Source organism: Eretmochelys imbricata, chromosome 11 (assembly GCF_965152235.1).
Source record: "Eretmochelys imbricata isolate rEreImb1 chromosome 11, rEreImb1.hap1, whole genome shotgun sequence".
In the NCBI taxonomy this organism is placed as follows: Eukaryota; Metazoa; Chordata; order Testudines; family Cheloniidae; genus Eretmochelys; species Eretmochelys imbricata.
The window spans coordinates 6,548,229-6,568,863 of NC_135582.1; the positions used below are offsets into that span (position 1 = coordinate 6,548,229).

Here is a 20,635-nt window from a genome sequence, read left to right on the forward strand (position 1 = left end):
TGGAAATTCACATACTCTAAGTCCAGACCCACAAACCAGTCTTGAGCTGGGAGCAATGGAATGATGAGGGGCAAGGTTTACTATCCTGAACCTGAGATGGCATATGTATTTGTCGAGTCTCCTCAGGTCTAGGATAGGATAAAGACCCCTTGTCTTCTTCAGAAAAAGGAAATATGGGAGTAGAAGCCCTTTCCCTTGTATTCATGGGTTACTGCCTCTCGAGCTCCCAGAAGGAACAATGAAGCTTCTACTGTTTGCAGTAGGCTTTTGTGAGAAGGGTCCCTGAAGAGAGTTGGGGAAGGGGGTGAATAGGGAGCAAAGAAAGGATGGGATGGTATAGCTGCAGGTGAAAATGTCCAGCATTAATCTTCAACCACGCCCAATAGAATAGGGTGAGCGGGCTTCTGAAGGATGTAGTCCACAGACTACCTGTGATGCAACTCGAGTGTCTCCTCAACTCTGACACGCTGAAGGAGCACTGTGCACCACTGAGGTTGAGGGAGCTTGTTGTCCTGTGCCTTACCTCAGGATTTTGTTGGCCTGGTATTCACGTTTTCTGTGGTAAGATGGCATATGCTGCCTTTGCTGATGTTGTGGTTGAGGAAGGTATGGTTTAAAGTAGGTTGGAGAGGCATAAATTCCTATAGCATAGTTGCTTTGGAATCTTTCAGCAAGCGTAGGGTACTGTGAGTTATCTTGCTGAACAGTTCCTAGCCTGTGAAAGCAAGTCCTTAACCATGACTTGTACTTCAGAAGGGATGTCCAAAGCTTTGAACTATGATGCTCGTTGCATGGTCAATGCAGTAGCCACAGACCTGGCAGTGACGCCCAATGTATTCATTGTCTTTTGCCACCAGCTGGCCTTCTTTTAAGATTCTTTTGCGCTCCTCTTTACTCTCACAGGGGAGTTTATTAACAAAGGATGTTAGTCCGTCAAATGTTAGAAAGTCTATTTAGACAACCAGGCTGGCAGTTGGCCACTCACAGTCAGAGTGATGCAGATGAGCATGGATTTCTCTCAAACAGTTCTGAATATCTGGGGTCCTTGTCCATTGGTGTGTCCTTGACTGAGCACAATTTCTCTTTTACAAAGGAGACACTAGGAATCCAGAGTTAGGTTTCATATAAAAGTAGTCAAACCACGAAGGGGTACCCGGTACCTTTTCTCAATGAACTTCACTGTTGCTGTTATAATTGCTGGCATCTGTCACAGAGCTCTCACTGAGTCTAAAAGTCCCTCATTGATGGTGAAGGAGATCCTAGCAGTGCCAGAAGCTATTAAGTATCAAATAACTTGTGGTATGCTCAAAACATTCACAGTTTTTTGGAGGAATTAGCAAACGCTAGAATACAGACAGACAGACGAGACACCACTAGGTTATACAGAGGACTTCATCATCCAGAATTACCAGTGGAGATGCTTTCACTGGCAGAAAATGCATACATAAAACATAATTAAAATAATCTATTAAAGTAATTGAGTGATCGGGGAAGTGTGGTGATGCTTGACGTCTTTGAATAAAGTTGGAGAAAATTAAAGGAGACATTGATGGACATGAATGGTTGGTGTCTTACTCAAACTGTTAGACCTGGCAAACAGATATTTTCTTTATTTTTGGGTTAAGAGTTCACTGCTTATCCTAGTCACCATTTCAAAGTGTCCAAACAACAAACTCAATGACCCATCCAGATTACAAGGAACACAGAATACGTCACTTACAACAGAGCAGGTTTCATGCTATCTCATGCTCTCCTCCCTCTCATTTCATATCCTGCAGTAGAGTGCAGAGTGGATTACGCTATTCTAATACTTGCTACTCGAACACTTCTCCAGCGTCTCTGTTAATTTTTGCACAGTAAGCTTTATTTTTTTAAAGGGTGCTATCCTGCATAGGTATAAATTTGCAAACATGCCCTGATAAAGTACTGCCTGCCTATAACAAAAGCTATGGGTGTGGTGTGAATTACCTTGACCAATTTCAATTAATGTTCATTCTGAAACCTATTGATGACATTTTCAGAGCCACATTTTCAAAGACAGAGGTCCTAGATAGAAATGCAAAAACGTGTATCTGCATTTACACATACCATCTGCACTCACATTTGAAGCAACTCCACATACAAACAGGCATTCGGCAGTGACAGTAGCCATCTGCACCTGTAGCTTCCTGGTGGCACAGCTCTGCAGAGACCCAGGACTCAGCCTTTTGAAAGGTGGCCATTAATACTGAGACTGGAGTTTATTTCTTTGTAGGTTTTTTTCTTCTTTATGAGAAACATTCAATTATTGAGTGATTGTGAGTATACACTAAGCATAGTACTGCTGTTTCTACCACCCATCGTATTTGTGATCCTTAAGGTAAGTAAATTCTCTATTTAAAAAAAAACACACACACACAGAAGATCATTATCACTTTAATGTCCTTATTGTGTTTTTTTCTACATTGACTTTAATTAATAAGCTCTCCCTGGGCTGTTGTGAGTTTACAAAGAGAATGAGAAAGCAGATTTTTAAGCAAGGGTTGCTGTTTCACCCTCCTCCCTCACAATGCTCTTGGGGTTATTTAATTTATTACTCTCTTGGTCAAATTTCGAATCAGGCTCAAATACTGTAGCTAAAAGGCAGCAAAAGCACTTCTAGATGGCAGCCACATCTCCCACCAAAGAACCCAGAAGATTTAAATTCAGTCTTTGAAAGCAGATTTCCTAAAGGCTTGTTAGTTCATTCCAAAATGCAAAAGTGACAATGCTTTAATTTCAGGGTAATGCTACAGCTTTATGACTTAGCAGTTTTATTTAAGGGTACAATTTACTAGGATATTATGGTGTCTGTAGTCAGTCCTGGGAGATAGTTTTACAGCACAGGACTTGAGCACTTACAGCACATTGCAGACCCTCAGTCTAGCTTCACCAATACCTCCATCATCCTGCTGGAACCCTCCCTGTTGCCTTTGACTGCACACAAATTAAATTGGGGGGTGGGTGGGAGGAGGAGGAGGAATTAGAGCAGCTGGAAAACTGTTTTTCAATGAGTTCTGTATTGTTTAATTCACATTTTTATTCTTCATCTGGAAATTTTGCTGTAGCCCACATTTCACCCATGGAACCAAATCACTCCTCTGTGATTTAGGAGGTTTGTCACAAAACAAGATTATTCAGACTGATTAAATTGCCAACAAGCCAAACATACGGTAAATGCTACACGAGCAAAAGAAGAATTGCTCTGAGAGCTCATAGGATGTATTTGTTTTGTGGTGCCCTACACAGAATGCCAAATCTTGTCCTTAAAGCTGCCCCTACCACTACAAGAGCAACATGTGCCCTCCTGAGAAGAAGCTCTGGTCCTCCCTTAGTGCACTACTTTTAGCTGTGGCAGCAGTTAAGCAAGTAAATATATATTCCCCAGGGGACATAAAAAGGCAGTTTCTTAAAGGCTTAACAGCCCTAGTTCATTTAAAATATAAATGTCAAAGCCACCACTTAACCAATATGTTATTTTTCTAGCTTTCCCTGCTGGCTCCCAAGATATGTGGGCTTGTGAAGCTCTCTCCATTCTCGGCCTCCCCCTACTTTCTCATCCATTTGGTGACACTTCAAGCAGCATTTAAACTCCTCAATGCATCTCCAAGGAAACAATTCTGCGTGGGTTCCAATCCCACCACCAGGCCTTGGGCTGACCATACTCTCTGATGATACTAACAGTATAGTACCTGGGGCCTTATTCTATTAGGGGATGCAATGAGCTACACCACATTCAAGAGGCTTAATCTCTCCCAGAGTTGGCCAGCAGGCTCCAGGAATTTGCACCCACCCAGACTGGTATAGATTGCCCTTCCCAATGCGGTGACTCTGTTCCTTGGGACAATGCAAGGGGAGGGGAGGTTTCTTGCACAACTGTGCATAATCTTGCCATTATAGAAATGCCATTCTGAGACACAGAGGTGCCACACCATCATCCTTCCGGCCTATTTCTTGGTGAGTGTTCATCAGGACGTTTCCTGGGATAATCCCATGTAAATACCATTGATGGTCAATGGGACTTTAGCTCCTGAGTGACTCAATTCCTTTTGAAAATGAGGCTCCTAAATCAGATAAGTGTCACAATGCCAAGTACAGCAACACCTTAATATCTTACAAATGTGAAGCTAACTGAGTATATTAAGCATACATGGAATCATGCAAGCGGAGAGCTGGTTATATCTCTGCGCCTGCTAGAAATTGCAAGATGGCTGGTGACAGCTCAAAAACTTTGATATACAAACTAGTACAAATATTTAAGCTTTTTCCTTTCAATAAAATTCTGGAGTATTTAACTAGAATCCAAAGTAAAAGTTTAAAAATTGCCAAAATCTGGAGCACCCTGGAAAATGTCAGGTTAAAGTATGGGCCAGGTCAGATAAACACTCACATAAAAAAGAATCTGACACATCAGAAAAGGCCAGACAAATAAACAGTGACACGTTTTTAAAGTGCTTGTACACAAATGCTAGAAGTCTAAATAATAAGATAGATGAACTAGAGTGCCTTGTGTTAAAGGAGGATATGGATATAATAGGCATCACAGAAACCTGATGTAGTGAGGACAATCAATGGGACACAATTATGCCGGGGTACAAAATATATTGGAAGGACAGAACAGGTTATGCGGGGGAGCGGCGGGAAATGGCATTATATGCGAAAGAAAATGTAGGACCAAATGAAGTAAAAATCTTAAATGAATCCACATGTTCCATAGAATCTCTATGGATAGTAATTCCATGCTCAAATAAGAATATAACAGTAGGGATCTATTATCGACCACCTGACCAGGACAGTGATAGTGACGATGAAATGCTCAGGGAGATTAGAGAGGCTACCAAAATAAAGAACTCAACAATAGCGGGGGATTTCGATTATCCCCATACCGACGGGGTACGTGTCACCTCAGGATGAAATGCAGAGACAACATTTCTCAATACTTGAAATGACTGCTTCTTGGAACAGCTGGTAGAGGAACTCACAAGGGGAGAGGCAATTCTCAATGTAGTCCTGAGTGGAGCGCAGGATCTGGTTCAAGGGGTAACTATAAGAGGACCGCTTGGAAATAGTGACCATAATATAATAACATTTAACATTTCTGTGGTGGGAAGAACACGTCAACAGCCCAACACTGTGGCATTTAATTTCAGAAAGGGGAACTATGAAAAAATGAGGAGGTTAGTTACACAGAAATTAAAAGGTATCGTGACTAGAGTGAAATCCCTGCAAGCTGCATGGGCACGTTTCAAAGACACCATAATAGAGGCCCACTTAAATGTATACCCCAAATTAAAAAAACTACAGTAAAAGAACGAAAAAAGAGTCACCGTGGCCTAACAACCATGTAAAAGAAGCACTGAGAGATAAAAAGACATCTTTTAAAAAGTGGAAGTCAAATCCTAGTGAGGTAAATAAAAAGGAGCATAAAAACTGCCAAATTAGGTGTAAAAATGTAATCAGAAAAGCCAAAAAGGAGTATGAAGAACAGACAGTCAAAACCTCAAAAGGTAATAACAAAATGTTTTTTAAGTACATCAGAAGCAGGAAGCCTGCTAAACAACCAGTGGGACCCCTGAACGATCGAGATACAAAAGGAGCACTTAAAGATGATAAAGTCATTGCAGAGAAACTAAATGAATTCTTTGCTTCAGTCTTCAAGGCTGAGGATGTTAGGGAGATTCCCCAACCTGAGCCGTCTTTCGTAGGTGACAAATCTGAGGAATTGTCACAGATTGAAGTGTCACTAGAGGAGGTTTTGGAATTAATTGAGAAACTTAACAGGAACAAGTCACCGGGACCACATGGCATTCACCCAAGAGTTCTGAAAAAACTCCAGTGTGAAATTGTGGAACTATTAACTATGGTTTGTAACCTGTCCTTTCAATCAGCTACTGTACCCAATGACTGGAAGATAGCTAATGTAACACCAATATTTAAAAAGGGCTCCAGAGGTGATCCCGGCAATTACAGACCGGTAAGTCTAACGTCAGTACCGGGCAAATAAGCTGAAACAATAGTAAAGAATAAAATTGTCAGACACATAGAAGAACAAATTGTTGCGCAAAAGTCAACATGGTTTCTGTAAAGGGAGATCATGTCTTATTAATCTCTTAGAGTTCTTTGAAGGGGTCAACAAACATGTGGACAAGGGGGATCCAGTGGACCTAGTGCACTTAGATTTCCAGAAAGCCTTTGACAAGGTCCCTCACCAAACGCTCTTATGTAAATTAAGTTGTCATGGGATAAAAGGGAAGATCCTTTCATGGATTGAGAACTGGTTAAAAGACAGGGAACAAAGGGTAGGAATAAATGGTAAATTTTCAGAATGGAGAGGGGTAACTAGTGGTGTTCCCCAACGGTCAGTCCTAGGACCAATCCTATTCAACTTATTCATAAATGATCTGGAGAAAGGGGTAAAGAGTGAGGTGGCAAAGTTTGCAGATGATACTAAACTGCTCAAGATAGTTAAGACCAAAGCATACTGTGAAGAACTTCAAAAAGATCTCACAAAACTAAGTGATTGGGCAACAAAATGGCAAATGAAATTTAATGTGGACCATGTAAAGTAATGCACATTGGAAAACAATAACCCCAACTATATGATGGGGGCTAATTTAGCTACAACTAATCAGGAAAGAGATCTTGGAGTCCTCGTGGATAGTTCTCTGAAGATGTCCATGCAGTGCGCAGTGGCAGTCAAAAAAGCGAACAGGATGTTAGAAATCATTAAAAAAGGGATAGAGAATACAGTGGAGAATATCTTATTGCCCTTATATAAATCCATGGTATGCCCACATCTTGAATACTGTGTTCAGATGTCCCCTCATCTCAAAAAAGATACACTGGCATTAGAAAAGGTTCAGAGAAGGGCAATTAAATGATTAGGGGTTTGGAACAGGTCCCACTGAGGAGAGATTAAAGAGGCTAGGACTTTTCACCTTGGAAAAGAGGAGACTAAGGGGGCATATGATAGAGGTACATAAAATCATGAGTGGTGTGGAGAAAGTGAATAAGGAAAAGTTATTTACTTGTTCCCATAATATAAGAACTGGGGGTCACCAAATGAAATTAATGGGCAGCAGGTTTAAAACAAATAAAATGAAGTTCTTCTTCTCACAGCGCACAGTTAACCTGTGGAACTCCTTGCCTGATGAGGTTGAGAAGGCTAGGACTATAATAGGGTTTGAAAGAGAACTGGATAAATTCATGGAGGTTAAGTCCATTAATGGCTATTAGCCAGGATGGGTAAGGAATGGTGTCCCTAGCCTCTGTTTGTCAGAGGGTGGAGATGGATGGCAGGAGAGAGATCACTTGATCACTACCTGTTAGGTTCACTCCCTCTGGGGCACCTGGCATTGGCCACTGTCGGCAGACAGGATACTGGGCTGGATGGACCTTTGGTCTGACCCAGTATGTCCATTCTTATGTTCTTATGTCTGAGAGATATGTTGCAAATCTCTTTACAATGCCTTGACAAAGAAAGGTACTCAATAAAGACCAAGGACTTTAGGCTCATAGTCTTGCCCATCGACATCAATGTGAATTAGATCAAACTCTTAGGCTATGTCTACGTTGCAATCAGCAGGAATGATTGCAGCTCATGTAGGTATTCCCAAGCTAGCTTTCATCAAGCTGGGGTACTAAAAATATCAGCAAAGCCACAGCAACACGGGCTAGCTGCCCAAGTACGTACCGCAGGTCCCGAGTGGACTTGTACTCAAAAATCCCAAAGTTAGATAAAGAGTCTTAGGATTTAATAAGAGTTTTGCCCTTGACTTCTAAGGTCCAGTCTCTATTTAAACAGTATTTAACTGATTATATAGTGTCCTGTCTCTATTTAAATAGTATTTAAATTAATTATAAATTAGTAACATTAACAAAAATTTTGTAAAGAGTGGGGACAAAGCAAATGGGAGTGCCCACAACTAACTTGGTCCCTAATAGGATGTCATTTAAACCATTCAAGCGAACAATGTACCATGCAATATTTAGCTTCTAATGGCACAAAAGTGTTTAATTTAGGCAATGGGTGTATTTGTGTGGTAACCACTAAAAACCATGTACTTAAAAAAAAGTATAACAAAAAAGGCCAAATTAATTTATGTAAATGTAATATAATAAAGGTTATTATTAATACAATTATTTACCGAGGTCTTCTATTTTAAAGAAAAGTTGTTTAAAAAACAAAAAATGTAAACTGGTCCTTTAATTTAAAAATACATTAAAAACAATAAAAAAATAATAAGAGCAAAAACAAAAAATCAGGCAATATGCAAAATATGTATCTAAGTCTGCTCAGCTAAAAAACAAACATTTTAATCCGCAATGGTCAAGTATTAAAATTTTTAAAACATGGCAATTTCTTATTGGTACAATGTTTTTTAAAAATGGTCTCCCAGTGTCACAGCTCTTCTAAATTTAATGCTACATCCTATTGTCATATTGTTTGTATTAATAATTTTGTTAACCTTTATTATGCTATGTTTATACTGCCAAATAAAAACAACAACAAAAAGTTTTGAAGCAAGTAATATATAAAATTAAATTGCTTGCAAAATTATAAAGTGATACAATAATTAATGGCATTTATCATGTATCAAGAGGGGGGAATGTTGGGATTATATATATATATATATAGTGAGTCATATATCCATGTAATACATTATAGGTCATTAAGGCCTGGTATGAATTATGCATGCTTAACATGAATACGTATGTTGCAAATTAGCAACCAAAGCAAGAACTTACGGTCAAGGACTATTAAGATTGTTTTTGCACAAATACTTTTATGTTCCGAGAAAAATACGGAAAATCGTCAGAGAAGGAAACAACACCAGCTGGACGGATAAAAAATTGTATAAAAATTGGAGAGAATGGCACACCTATGATCACGGCGGCCCACCCAGGATTGTCTCTTTGGGATTGTGTGGGTAGAAGGTTTAGTAAACAAAGGCAAAGAACCAAGGACGCAACGGAATGAACTATAAATGGTTGCCTATGATTTCTGCAAATCGGAGTCATTTATTAATCCAAAGTCTTGTGTAAATAAATGTGCTTCCAGCATCTTCTGATCTTATAATTGAAAGAAATCTTGACTGGCCATCGGAACCATTCTGACCTTTGGAATCTGTAGTATGTTTGGGGTGTAAATGTAAAGTAAGTAGCGTTTGTTTTGTAATCAATAAAAATCATTTAAAGTGTTATATGCCTCTCTTGTGGGTTTAACACAATGAGGTAGACGCAGGTGATAAAAATCAATGGGAGTAGTATGTGACTACTAAAGTTATGCATGTGCTTAAGTGCTTTGATAGCCTGAGACCTTATTTTCTGCATGTAATTGGATACATAGCACACAGGGGGTGCAGGTAAACGATTTGGTTCAAAGTGTAATAAAAGTGTCGAGCACTGCAGGAATTATGGGGAAAAAAGATTAGGAGTGATTTTATAAATCGCAAGGGTCACTGTGACGGTTTAGATGTCTGATTATCCATTTCCTGCAGCAATTTTTACAATCCCTGCTTGTGACTGTAGCTTAAATACAATTTCTATGCAGTATTCTGAAAGATGGAAAATGAAAATTTTCTTTGGCTCTACAAGATAGTAGATATTTGCATTTCAAGTTCAGATTTCAATGTACAAAAAGGGAAATGTTCAGCCTACGGATAGGGACCACTTCTTATTCTCTGACACAAGGTTCCTTTATGGGAGTTTTCCAAACAAATTTCAGACTAGCAGTAAGAGCCACGGAAAAGGACGGTCATCTTCCCTAAGCATTGATCTTGTCATACCAACTTCTAAGTGTTATTGATTTGATGGCCCAGGATCTGTGTACAACAAAACTGCAGAACTAAAGAAATAGAGGAGGGGTATCATGCTGTGCATCGTAACCAAATCTTTCAGAGACCGAGGTTACAATGTATTCCCTAGGAGGTGTGAAGAGGTCGTCTTAAACACTCTCCATTACAGAGGAGCAATACAAGTACATAGCTGTGGGTTGCATGTCTTTAGACTTAGTGCTGGAGGGTGTGATGAAATACACAAGACAGATCAATAGACTTCAAGCAGGAAGAGAAAGAGAGCAAGCTTCAGAGGACCATAACCAATGCTTCACCAGTTCAGACCCGTGCAAGAGAATTTAATAATAGGCAATTATTGAATGACCTGCCTACAGGGGACATCTCTCTCTCTCGCACACACACACAATCTAATTCAACTGTAGATGTTCTCATTGTTAATCATGAAATTCTCTTTAAATCCTGCTCTGCTTTAAGCTTAATGATATTCAGGGCAATGAGTTCCATGGGTTAGTTATGTGCTGCATGAAAGTATTTCCTCTTTTACCAGTATTAAGTGTGTTGCCTTTCAGTGTCATTAAATGTCTCTTTGGTATTGAATTCTGCAAAAGTGCAGATGGAAGCACCTGATTTACCTCCCCTACATCACTGATTTCTATATGCCCCCTCTTATACATCTCCTGTCTAAACCCAACATTCCCAGTCTTTCCAGCCTTGCTTTGCATAGAAGTCTTTCTGTGACTCGTTAGGTTTGTCCCTGAATACCTTCTATTCCAACAATGTCTTTTTTTTTTTTTTTTGACAGTAACTAGAAATAAACACAACCTTCAAGATGAGGTCAATATAAAGTACCCCAGAGTCTTCTCTGTTCTTGACTAACCTAAAGAATAGTTTGTCATCTGCAATTTGTCACTATACTGTTCAGCCATTTTTCCAGATCATTAATTAATATAATGAACAACAATGGTTACACAAGGCATCGTGAGACACTCCACCACTAACTTCTTGCCATGTTGAAAACAGAACATATAGTCTGTCTTCTTTCTCAGATGCACACAGACAGACACACATTCTATGCTTTCTTCAGAATTTTTGTTCAGTGCCAAGGTGATTCACTGCATAGAAATAACTAAAATTAGATAGATTATCATGTATACTAATTAATAACACATTGGTACCTTTCCAGGTCTAGATCCCACACAAACTGGGTGTTTTAATTAGATACCATCATTTGGAAAAGCAATTCAGTTCCAGTTAATAACTGACTAAGGCCATTGTCGCGATCTAATCTAATAGGAATAAATGCGTTTAGTTGTAGTCATTGCTGATTGTTATCTACATACTTAGGATAAATTCTGCTCTCAAAGCCTCATGGCAGAGTTCATCTCAGATGATTTGCCTCTCCTCACTGAAATCCCCGCTTCAAAATGTCACATCCATTGCAATGCAAAGTACTTCGTTCATAACACTACTACGAATACAGGCCACATGTTATTCCTTTATCTGGATTTTCCATTGCTTTGTGTCACCCCTAAATCTCTCAGACTAACTCTTTGGGGCATGAGTTGTACACCTATTCTCAGCACTACACTAACAACAACAACAAACAACTAGTTGCACAGAAAGAGGGGAGGTTTTATGGTTAGGTAACTAGCTAATCTGGGGTCAATTCCCAGCTCTGCCTTGCTCTCCCTTGGTGACTGTAAACAAGTCATTTTCTCTCTGTGCTTCAGTCTCCAAACTGTAAAATGGGAGAATGATAGAGTTGGCTGGAAAATGGTTTTATTTCCCTGTCAAAAAAATTAAACTTTTTGGGGAAAACCAAAACCCAAAAGTTTTACAATTTTCAGCAACCAATTTTTGTAAACATTAAGAGAAAGAAAATCAGCTTTGAGATTTTTGGCTTTCCACCAAAAAATCCAATGTTTTCAAAGAAAACACAGACATACACTCTCTCTCGTTTGCCTTGGTGACATAGATTGTAAATTCTTTGGAGCAGGAATTATTACTCCCTCTGTGTATGCACAATGCCTAGTACAATGGGGTCCCATCTGGATGAATGCCTACGTGCTATTTGTAGCCTTTTTCATTTAAATTTACTTTAGTACCTTTGTATTAAACTACCAAGGATTCAGCTCCTGTTGCTACAGTTCCAAGCTCAAAAAAGTGAAAGTCACCTTTGGTGCTTTTCTCAAATTTGGAAACTCCAAGAACACACAAAGATTAAGGATAGTGACCGCAGACACAATCACAAGTACAAAGTCTTATCTGTACTACTACAAGTTTAATTAAAGCAATAATTAAGGTTACAATTATCAATGAATATATAAATCCTACAAAAATACATGCAACGACAGGCTGCAGTCATACTCACATTCTCAAAGGTATTCTAGGATCTCTCAACACATGAGTATTAATAGAGGAACGGTCCTTGCTGGGGTTTCCCGTGGAGTTGTCCCTTGGGATCTTCCCTTTTTTACCCCACCAGACAACCTCTTTTATATCATTGTTCTGACCACATCTAATAACTTATGCATATGCATGAGTGTTTCAATGCTCTTTTCCTTATCTGTACTTCCACACTCTAAGAACATTGTTTTGCATAGGTTGTTTTCTTAGTTTCCCTTATTCTTATCAGCATTTTTGCACAATATGTAACGTGTGGTCAGGACAGAACATTCCATGAGGTTATAATCAGGTATACAATGGTTTTGGACAATACACTGCAGTCTATTGCAATCTAGTTTTCCATAACATAACCTATTGGCACAATTTCTACAGTAATCTTGTGACCTTATTGGCTTAGGGTTATTCCTAGGTCACCCACTCATGTCAAGCATTCTTAAGCCTATGGCCTAGTCTGGCTGAGCTAAAATCTTAGAGGTCTCAGCCTGTAGGCCTTGCATTCTAGCCGGGCTTTACTTATATGCCTAATACACACTCATCACTCCTAAATACTTGTCAACCTTATACTTCGATAATCCTACAATTTATATCTATTTAGCATACATGTATTATATATGAATTGAGCATAACACCAAATAACACAATGATAAGTGGATGATAAAATGAACTAATTGGCTATGTACTGTGATGTAAACATATAGTAATAATAAATATTAATATTAATTATGGCTCCATATTGGAGTCCAAAAAACACCATGCTGACAAGAAGATGGAACTCTGCCTTAATACTTGAGATTCAACAACTGTTGAACAGACACTTCTAATTAAATATTTGTTACACTTGAATAAAAACATACTTAATCATTAACTGGTGTGTGTTTAATTAACATGTAATGATTGCCCATTTACATCACCATGACAATTTAATTTGAGACACTAAGTATGAGTTGATTGAGGAAGCAATGTAAAGGCTCATGGTGTGCCCTGGGTGCTCTGGATTGAATCTGGAGGGGATGTGCGGCTGGCTAACGTAGCCACAGTTACCAGCCGAGCAGAGGGTATGGCATGGTCCCCTATCTGTACCTGGCCAGTAAAAGTAACCAGTGGAGAGTGGGGAAGGGCAGGGTAATAGCCCCTGTTCCTTCCCCTTTTCAGTCAGCTGTGGTCCTCGGCTATATTTTCACTTATCTCTGAACAGAGTGAAAGGAGGAAGAGAACTGGTCTCTAAGTTTTAGGGCCAAAATCTGCTCTCAGACAAGCACATGCAGCTCTCCAAGTGAATTGCACTCAGATCTCTAAGGGGAGATTTTACTGAGCTTCTCCTTTGTGAGTTGCATTTCATTTTAAACTATGGGACAACAACTTGAAGAGTCATAACCAAAAGACTGTCTTTCTAAGTTCCTATCTTAGCTCCCATCTATGTAATATTTGAGCTGCTCCTAAGTGTAAGAAGTTACAAATGATCTCTCTCGTTTTCTTCTCTGGCGGTATGAGGCAGGCTTAGAGGGGTTGGTTTCTATTTTTTTAAATGATTATTGAATATAAGAAAGCACTGGTGTCAGTGAGGGTATTGTGGCAGAAAAGCTTGGACAAAGAAGCGAGCTTTGAGATTAGCTCAGTGCAATGAGGTTAGTGGTCAATTCCTGTTTCACTAGGCTGTGAGCTCTACAGTGCTGGCCCAGTTCCAGAGAAGGTTCCATCTCCCGCAGTCATGAGTCTTTCCATAATGGTAGACAGTGTCATTGTTCCAACATAATGAGGCTCTTATGAGATGTCATGGTCACAGAGCGAGTTTCCCGCACACTGACTACCAATCAGCTCATCCTAACCTGAAAAGTACCACCTCTCTTTAGTGAGAGAAAGGATGTCCTGTTAATTTCTGTACTAATTAAGGTCCTCATTCTGCAAACCCTTATGAGAGTTGTCTCACTGATCATCAGTGGGGCTACTTGAGTAAGGAGTACTGTATGCTTTGGGTACAGACTGCACACAGTGCTGAAGTATACGTAGTGGACTTTCTACCTAACTAATTATTTCTCTCATAACTGAGTTGAACCTTACAATAAGAAGCTATTATATAAGTGGAGCAAAGAAACAGTTAAGTTAAGAAACAGATCTGGGTTTCATGTTTATGAGATCTCATAAAAATAATACTGAGGGTGAACTAAAAATCAGGATGTTTATGAAAAATGCAATAACATCCTCTCACTAAGTACAATTTGTTCTTTTAGCCATAGCAAAGGCCTGCATATCTGTTCCACCCTGAGTGGCAGGAATCATACAGGCTTGGATTGTACTGCTAGCTGATATTAACCAGTGGAAATCCTTCTAAATTTAACGTTCATCACAAAAACTACAAATCTACTGCCTTTTTTTCCCACCATCAAAATATCCACAACTCTGAGGTTCTCTTAACAATACAAAGAGAAAACATTTATTATAAGACATTTAGAGCCAATGTTAAACATTGCCGGCAATGCAGTATCCTTACCCGTAATATTGCAGTAAACCTGGAATGGTCCAAGTGGTCCACTTCCATCGGAATCAATATGGAAGAAACCAGATGTCTTCCCTTTGTGACGATAGGCTTCACACGATTGCTCGTAGATGGCTGCAATACAGAGAGAGATATATTACTTCAGAGATACAGTGAGGGCACTGGTAGGCATGCAGGTATCCGCAATTAAAACGATAGTCAGTGTCATTATTTATCCCCTTGATTTACTGCTGGCTTGTATTTCTGTCCCCAGTTCAGGAAACAGGAGTTAAACTCATGCTTGAGTGCTTTCCTGGATAGAGACGGATCTAAGCATGTGCTCTGCTGAATTGGGGCCTCAAACAATGTTAAGCTGGTATTTTCCTGACGAGGTTAATTAAATGTTTTAAAGGACTGATATAAAATTAGGTATGTGCCATTGTCCAACTGAAGGGATGTAGCACGCACTGGAGAGCAATAATCTACATATGACTTACAACATGGACACCCCTGGAAGCCTGGACAATCTGGGCCATAGCAGTTCCATGCCTTCCCTGGAGTAGATGGTGGGTTCCCTATTGAAAGGGGAGCCCAGAGCTTCTTTCAGTGTCTACCACCCTAGAGGAAATGACAAACAGTCTGTCTCTGCCAGGAAGACAAGGGTTCAGGGCTACTCAGAGAGATTGTCACCCTATTTTTATATATCACACTCATGTTTTCTCCATGTATAAATCTTCCTGTGCTGAAGGATACATGCCCAGAGAAAGCTTCAATACATATAAATTCAAGGGGTATATAATACTAGCTGGGACTATCACTGAAGAGCAATAAGAACGTGGTAAAAACTGCCCAAGGGTAAAAACAGTTCTTTTGATTATACACGTCTTCAAACTTCAGATAAGATATGACAATCTCAACAGCTTAATTTATCCCTTGGGCACTATATTACTGCTAATATTGACCCTAGGTCCATTAAGAGTCATATATGCACATATGTTTTTGTCTACATACACACACACACTTTCAAATAGTTAATGCTTTCACTTCTGGCAGAGATACTTGGCAAATGTCCCCACACAGCAAGCAGATTTTAACAGCAGCTGGTGGCTTTCTTGGCATGTAGGAGAATGCATTAGTCCATACAATTCCTATTACAGGTCAAGTGTGGCAAGACCTAAAATGGCAAGAGACCCAAAATGTGGGATACAACCAAAAGAGGTGCTGGAAGGGATAATGGTATTGATAATTTTTTTGTATATCATACATGATGATGCCATAGCTTCCAGCTGACTAATTCACATTTTGTGACATCCTTAATTTACAATAATGAGAGACACCCCTCATAATCCACATGCCATGGAGACAGAGGAAATCCCTCAGGAGAGACGGCTAAGTGGTGAATGCATGAAGATCTTCCAACTGGAATTTTGAGTGTCTATGCTCGCCTTCCCACTGTAAGAGGAATTGATTCTACTTCCATGTAAACTGCTACCAAATTACATTGATCTGAGTTTACTAACCGTAACAGTTTATTGTTGTTTAACTAATTCCTAAAACTCAGCCAGACTTGGCAGATGGATCAAGACTTTTTCCTCCCTACAAGACACACATATCTGGGAGATACGGTAGTTCTGAAAATGCAAGCGAACACAGCAACATAGGGCCTTGCAATGAATAAGCTCATTAGCAATAACGGTAGCAGAACACAGAGTAATATACTTGAGTATCATCTTCGGCTGCTGCAAGGTCAAATCTCTATTTTTCTTGCCCTTTGATTTTATGTGTACATTTAACAGCTATTCACACACAAATACACACCACTATTCAGCGATACAGCATGCATATAGACTGAGAGGCACACAGGGGAATTTGGAAGTATCCCATTTGTTAGGTTCTACAAATTTCTTCCTAAGTCCCATCCACTTTTCAGCCATCAGAGCTGTACAGTTAAATTAGAGATACTATACTGTTTGTAGTGTTGATGTTGTAAATAAAGCTTTGCTGTTCATAGTGTCTTTCATCCAGAAGAATCTCAAGGAGCATTAGAGAGTGAATCTAAAAAAAACAAAAAATCATGCCCCCCCCACCTCAAAAAGGCAGCCCCTTCTGGTGTGGAACAGAGCAGCAATTCTGTACTAGGAAGATCACACAGCTGCTATATATAGAGAGAGAAGAATTGTTTTCTCCAATGGATGATGCTTCAGAAGGAACGATTTTAAATAGCCAGAATGGAATTCTGGACAGGGCACGAGGGCTGATGCTGCTACTATTTCAAAAATGCTAAGAGACTTAACAGCCATTAAGTGATCAGGTCCCTGTTTTAACGTCTGCTAAGAACGCAGCACCTCCGGGCATGGTCCCAGGGGGACTCAGAGAAAAATGTGCCCACTAGGGGACTGGGGTGTAGGGGGTCTGGCCTAGCGGTAACAGTTGGTTGGGGTCCAAACATCAGGGGCAATAGTTGGAGGGGAGGGTCGGAGGAATTGCTAGAGCTGGGTTCAATAAGCAAGAGTCAAGTAAAAGCCAGGCTGGGTTGGGGACTGGAGATCAGTGGTAGTACCAGGCTAGAAACAGGCAGTGGGAATCAGGGTCCGAGTCAGGACAGAGTCGGAGACCTGAGACCAGAGATAGCACCAAGCTAGAGTCAAGAGTCAGGATCAGGCTGGGATCACAGACCAGAGATCAGGACGCAAAGTGAGGTCTGGAGTCACAAGTGGCCTGAAGTCTCTATCATTGCCCAGACAAGTTCCTGGGGCACCTTGCAGGGTTAAATAGCGTGGTTGGCCAATCAGAGGGACACAGGGTACTGTCATTCTGGCTCCCTTGGACAGTACTTCCTGCGGTGACTATTCTCCAAGGCGCTCCCTAGGTATAGCTGTGCCTGGCGTCCCACTCGCACTGTGGAAATATCGGCCATCCCAGACTTTGCAGGCCCAGGTTCTAGTCCCCACATCCTCATATTATCCACCATCTTAAGGGGTGCTCTTCCTCTGAGTGGATGCTGGGCCTCATTTATCCAAGGGGTCTTGATGAAATCCTTTTACTAGAACAGAGGCATGAACATGGGCAATGGATTCCAAGGAGCATTCTTTAGGACCCTAGCCCTCTCAGTCAATGAGATAGTACAGTCTCCCCCACTACAGTCTAGAGTCCAGGATAGCGTGGACTATATATTCCTCCTTCCCTTGGACCTGGACTGGTGAGGGTGGCTGTTGCGACCCACCAGGAGAGGGATCCTCTGGGTAAGGCTTCAAGATGGATATCTTGAAAACAGGATGTACCCTAAGAGATTGAGAGACCTGCAATTTGAATGTGATGGGGTTGATTTGCTGACAAATCTGGAAGGGCCCACGGAACTGGTTGTCTAAGTTGCAGGACGGCCTTTTTGTATGGAGGAGTTTTGCGGCAAGCCAGACAATTTGACCAACCATGATAGCTGGGGATTTCACGATAGCTGGGCAATTTTGCATATTACTTGTCTGTTTTTGCGTCTTCTAGGTGACCCTTAAGCTCCTCCTGGATATGGTGAATTTGTTGGATCCAGTCAGCAGCTGCTGGGTTTGAAGAGGCGACTAACAAGGACAGCTGAAAACCATAGTTTTCAAATAAGGGACTCTGCCCTATGGAGGCACGGTCAGTGTTATTGTATGAGAACTTGGCATAAGGAAGGAGGGATAACCAGTTATCTCAATGGTATAGGTATTGCTCTAACACTTGGTTCACCCTCTCCATCTGCCCATCTGTTTGGGGATGGTACATGGAGGAGGTAAAAGTACAAACATCCATTAGCAAGACCACTTCAAGGCAAAAGCTTGAGACAAACTGGAGGCCTTGGTTCAAGGTGACATGTTTCGAAGCCCATGAAGACAGACAAATGAAGCACTAGGAGTCACACCATTGTGTCAGCAGAGGGCAGGTTATTACAGGGGACGAAGTGCACAATTTTGGTCAGTTGGTCTACAACTGTAAAGACCACTGTGTGACCACCAGAGTCAGGGAGTTCCACTATGAAGTCCCTGGTGATTGAGACCCAGTGTCTAGGCTGGGTCTCCAGGGGTACTAGGGCATTGAGGGGCTTAGCACAGGGCATCTTGGTGTGAGCACACTGGTCATAAGTGTTACCCTAGTCCAAGTTGTCCAGCCAAAGGAGTGTCATGGCAGAGAAGCAGCTCTTCTAGCCAGGGAGGAGCACTGGAATGTATATGCACCCATCAAGGTAGATGATCCCATCCTGTGTGGAGCATTGCATTTTGGTTCTGGCTCTCGCTTGCTCAGACTAAGTTAATGGGTCAGCCTTTGAAGAAGATCAGATAAGATCAAGAAGGCCTTGGTTAATCTTAGCACTAAGGAAGTTGTGAGCTTTTAGGAGATAGGGTCATTCTTGGGTAGGGTCCTTGACCTCTCGGTAGTATTTCCCCTTTCAGGATAGGGTGTCTGCTTTCCTGTTCCTGGGCAACAGGTGATGAGAAAATTCAATTGACAGAAGGATAACGTCTTTGGTTCAAGGCTTGAACATTCCATTGATATTCAAGGTTCTTATGGTCATCAAAAGACTTGCACTGGGTATCGGGATCCCTTGAGGTTATGGCACCACTCTTTAAAGGCTGGTTCAATTGAAAGTATTTCCTTATGTACTATCTCATAATTCCATTTGGCAGTGCTGAATTTTTGGGAGTAGGCAGCACAGGGGTGCAACATCTGCTGTGGACCATGCCTCTGACAGAGTATGGACCCATTTCTATGGGGAAGTTGTAGTCCAAGTGTGGAGGTAGCATCTCTGCATTTTTCTTTTAAAAAATGTCCACATAATCCCAATACTTTTCATGGAATGGGGAATCAGACTTGGAAGTGACTCCTTCTGGCTAACCATCACCATCTGGAGTTCCCCCGCAGGTGTTCTCCCTTCTGATCAGTTGCAGGATCCCAGAACCAAAGAATTGAAGCTGGCTGCATGCAGGCAGACCCTTCAGCAGTATTCACAAGGGAAGCTGATACTCTTTTCTTTCTAGGAGATGCAAGGGTCATGCTGCTCCAGCCAGAAGATGGAGAGAATTAGGGGTAAGTGTGGAGAATGGATCACACTGAAACGTAGCATTTCCCAATGACCCTGGATTATAGCCTCTAGGAGTATGGTTTCCTGTGTTAGTAGCCCCGAGGACAGGAGGGACCCATTATTCATCTCTATGAGGACTGATATAGGCTTTAAACAGTGGGAGATTTGTTGAGCTTGAGCGGCTTTAGTATCTATAAAGTTATCAGTAGTCCTAAAGTTGATCAGCACCCACTGAGAGGGAAACTGGTTTGGCCACATCCATGGTACATAACTTTATTCATACTTGGAAGTGTGGGGAGGACCTATTTGTCCTCGATCAGTTTTTTTCTTGAGGATTGGGGGTAGTTACGGAATATAGTGCCCTAGTGGTGCACAGGTTGCCCCCCCATATGGCCTGGGCTTGCTTGTTTCCCGATTCCTTGCAGGTCAAGGTTCACAACAGGTGATGGCATGTCCAGGTGCACCGTAATAAAAGCAGAGGTTATTGTGCTTTCACTGTTCCTTTTCTTCCAGGGTCAAGCAACAGTGGCCCAGATCAACTGCATCAGTTCATGATTAAGCCCTGCGGTTTTTGGTGTAAAGAATCGGCAAAATGGTGGCAGGGTGCCTCTCCTCACATCCTTTTGCTCATGCATCCAGATGCTGATGCAGAGAGACAAGTCAATGAAAGCATCCCAGTGGGTTAGGTCTCAATGCAGGATAGCTCCTCCTTTACTTCCTCACTAAGTTCACACCAAAAATGATGCATTTGGGCTACCTTGTTCCACTCAATGTCAGCTGCAGTTCAATGGAACCGCGCAGCATACAGGCAGCCTGGCCTTGTCCTTGCTGGAACCTTTCTAGTGCAGCTTCTGCTAAGCAAGTGAGATGACGGTTGTCAAAAATTGC

General features: G+C 41.1%; 1 protein-coding gene across 1 annotated transcript in view; it reads right to left on the bottom strand.

The window, feature by feature from the left end:
* CNTNAP5 (contactin associated protein family member 5) overlaps positions 1-20,635 on the bottom strand; it is a 414,256-nt gene that overhangs the window by 114,204 nt on the left and 279,417 nt on the right. Inside the window, exon 12 of the mRNA XM_077829822.1 lies at positions 14,710-14,829. Within this exon, the coding sequence (XP_077685948.1) occupies positions 14,710-14,829 (120 nt within the window). The remainder of the gene's footprint in view (positions 1-14,709; positions 14,830-20,635) is intronic.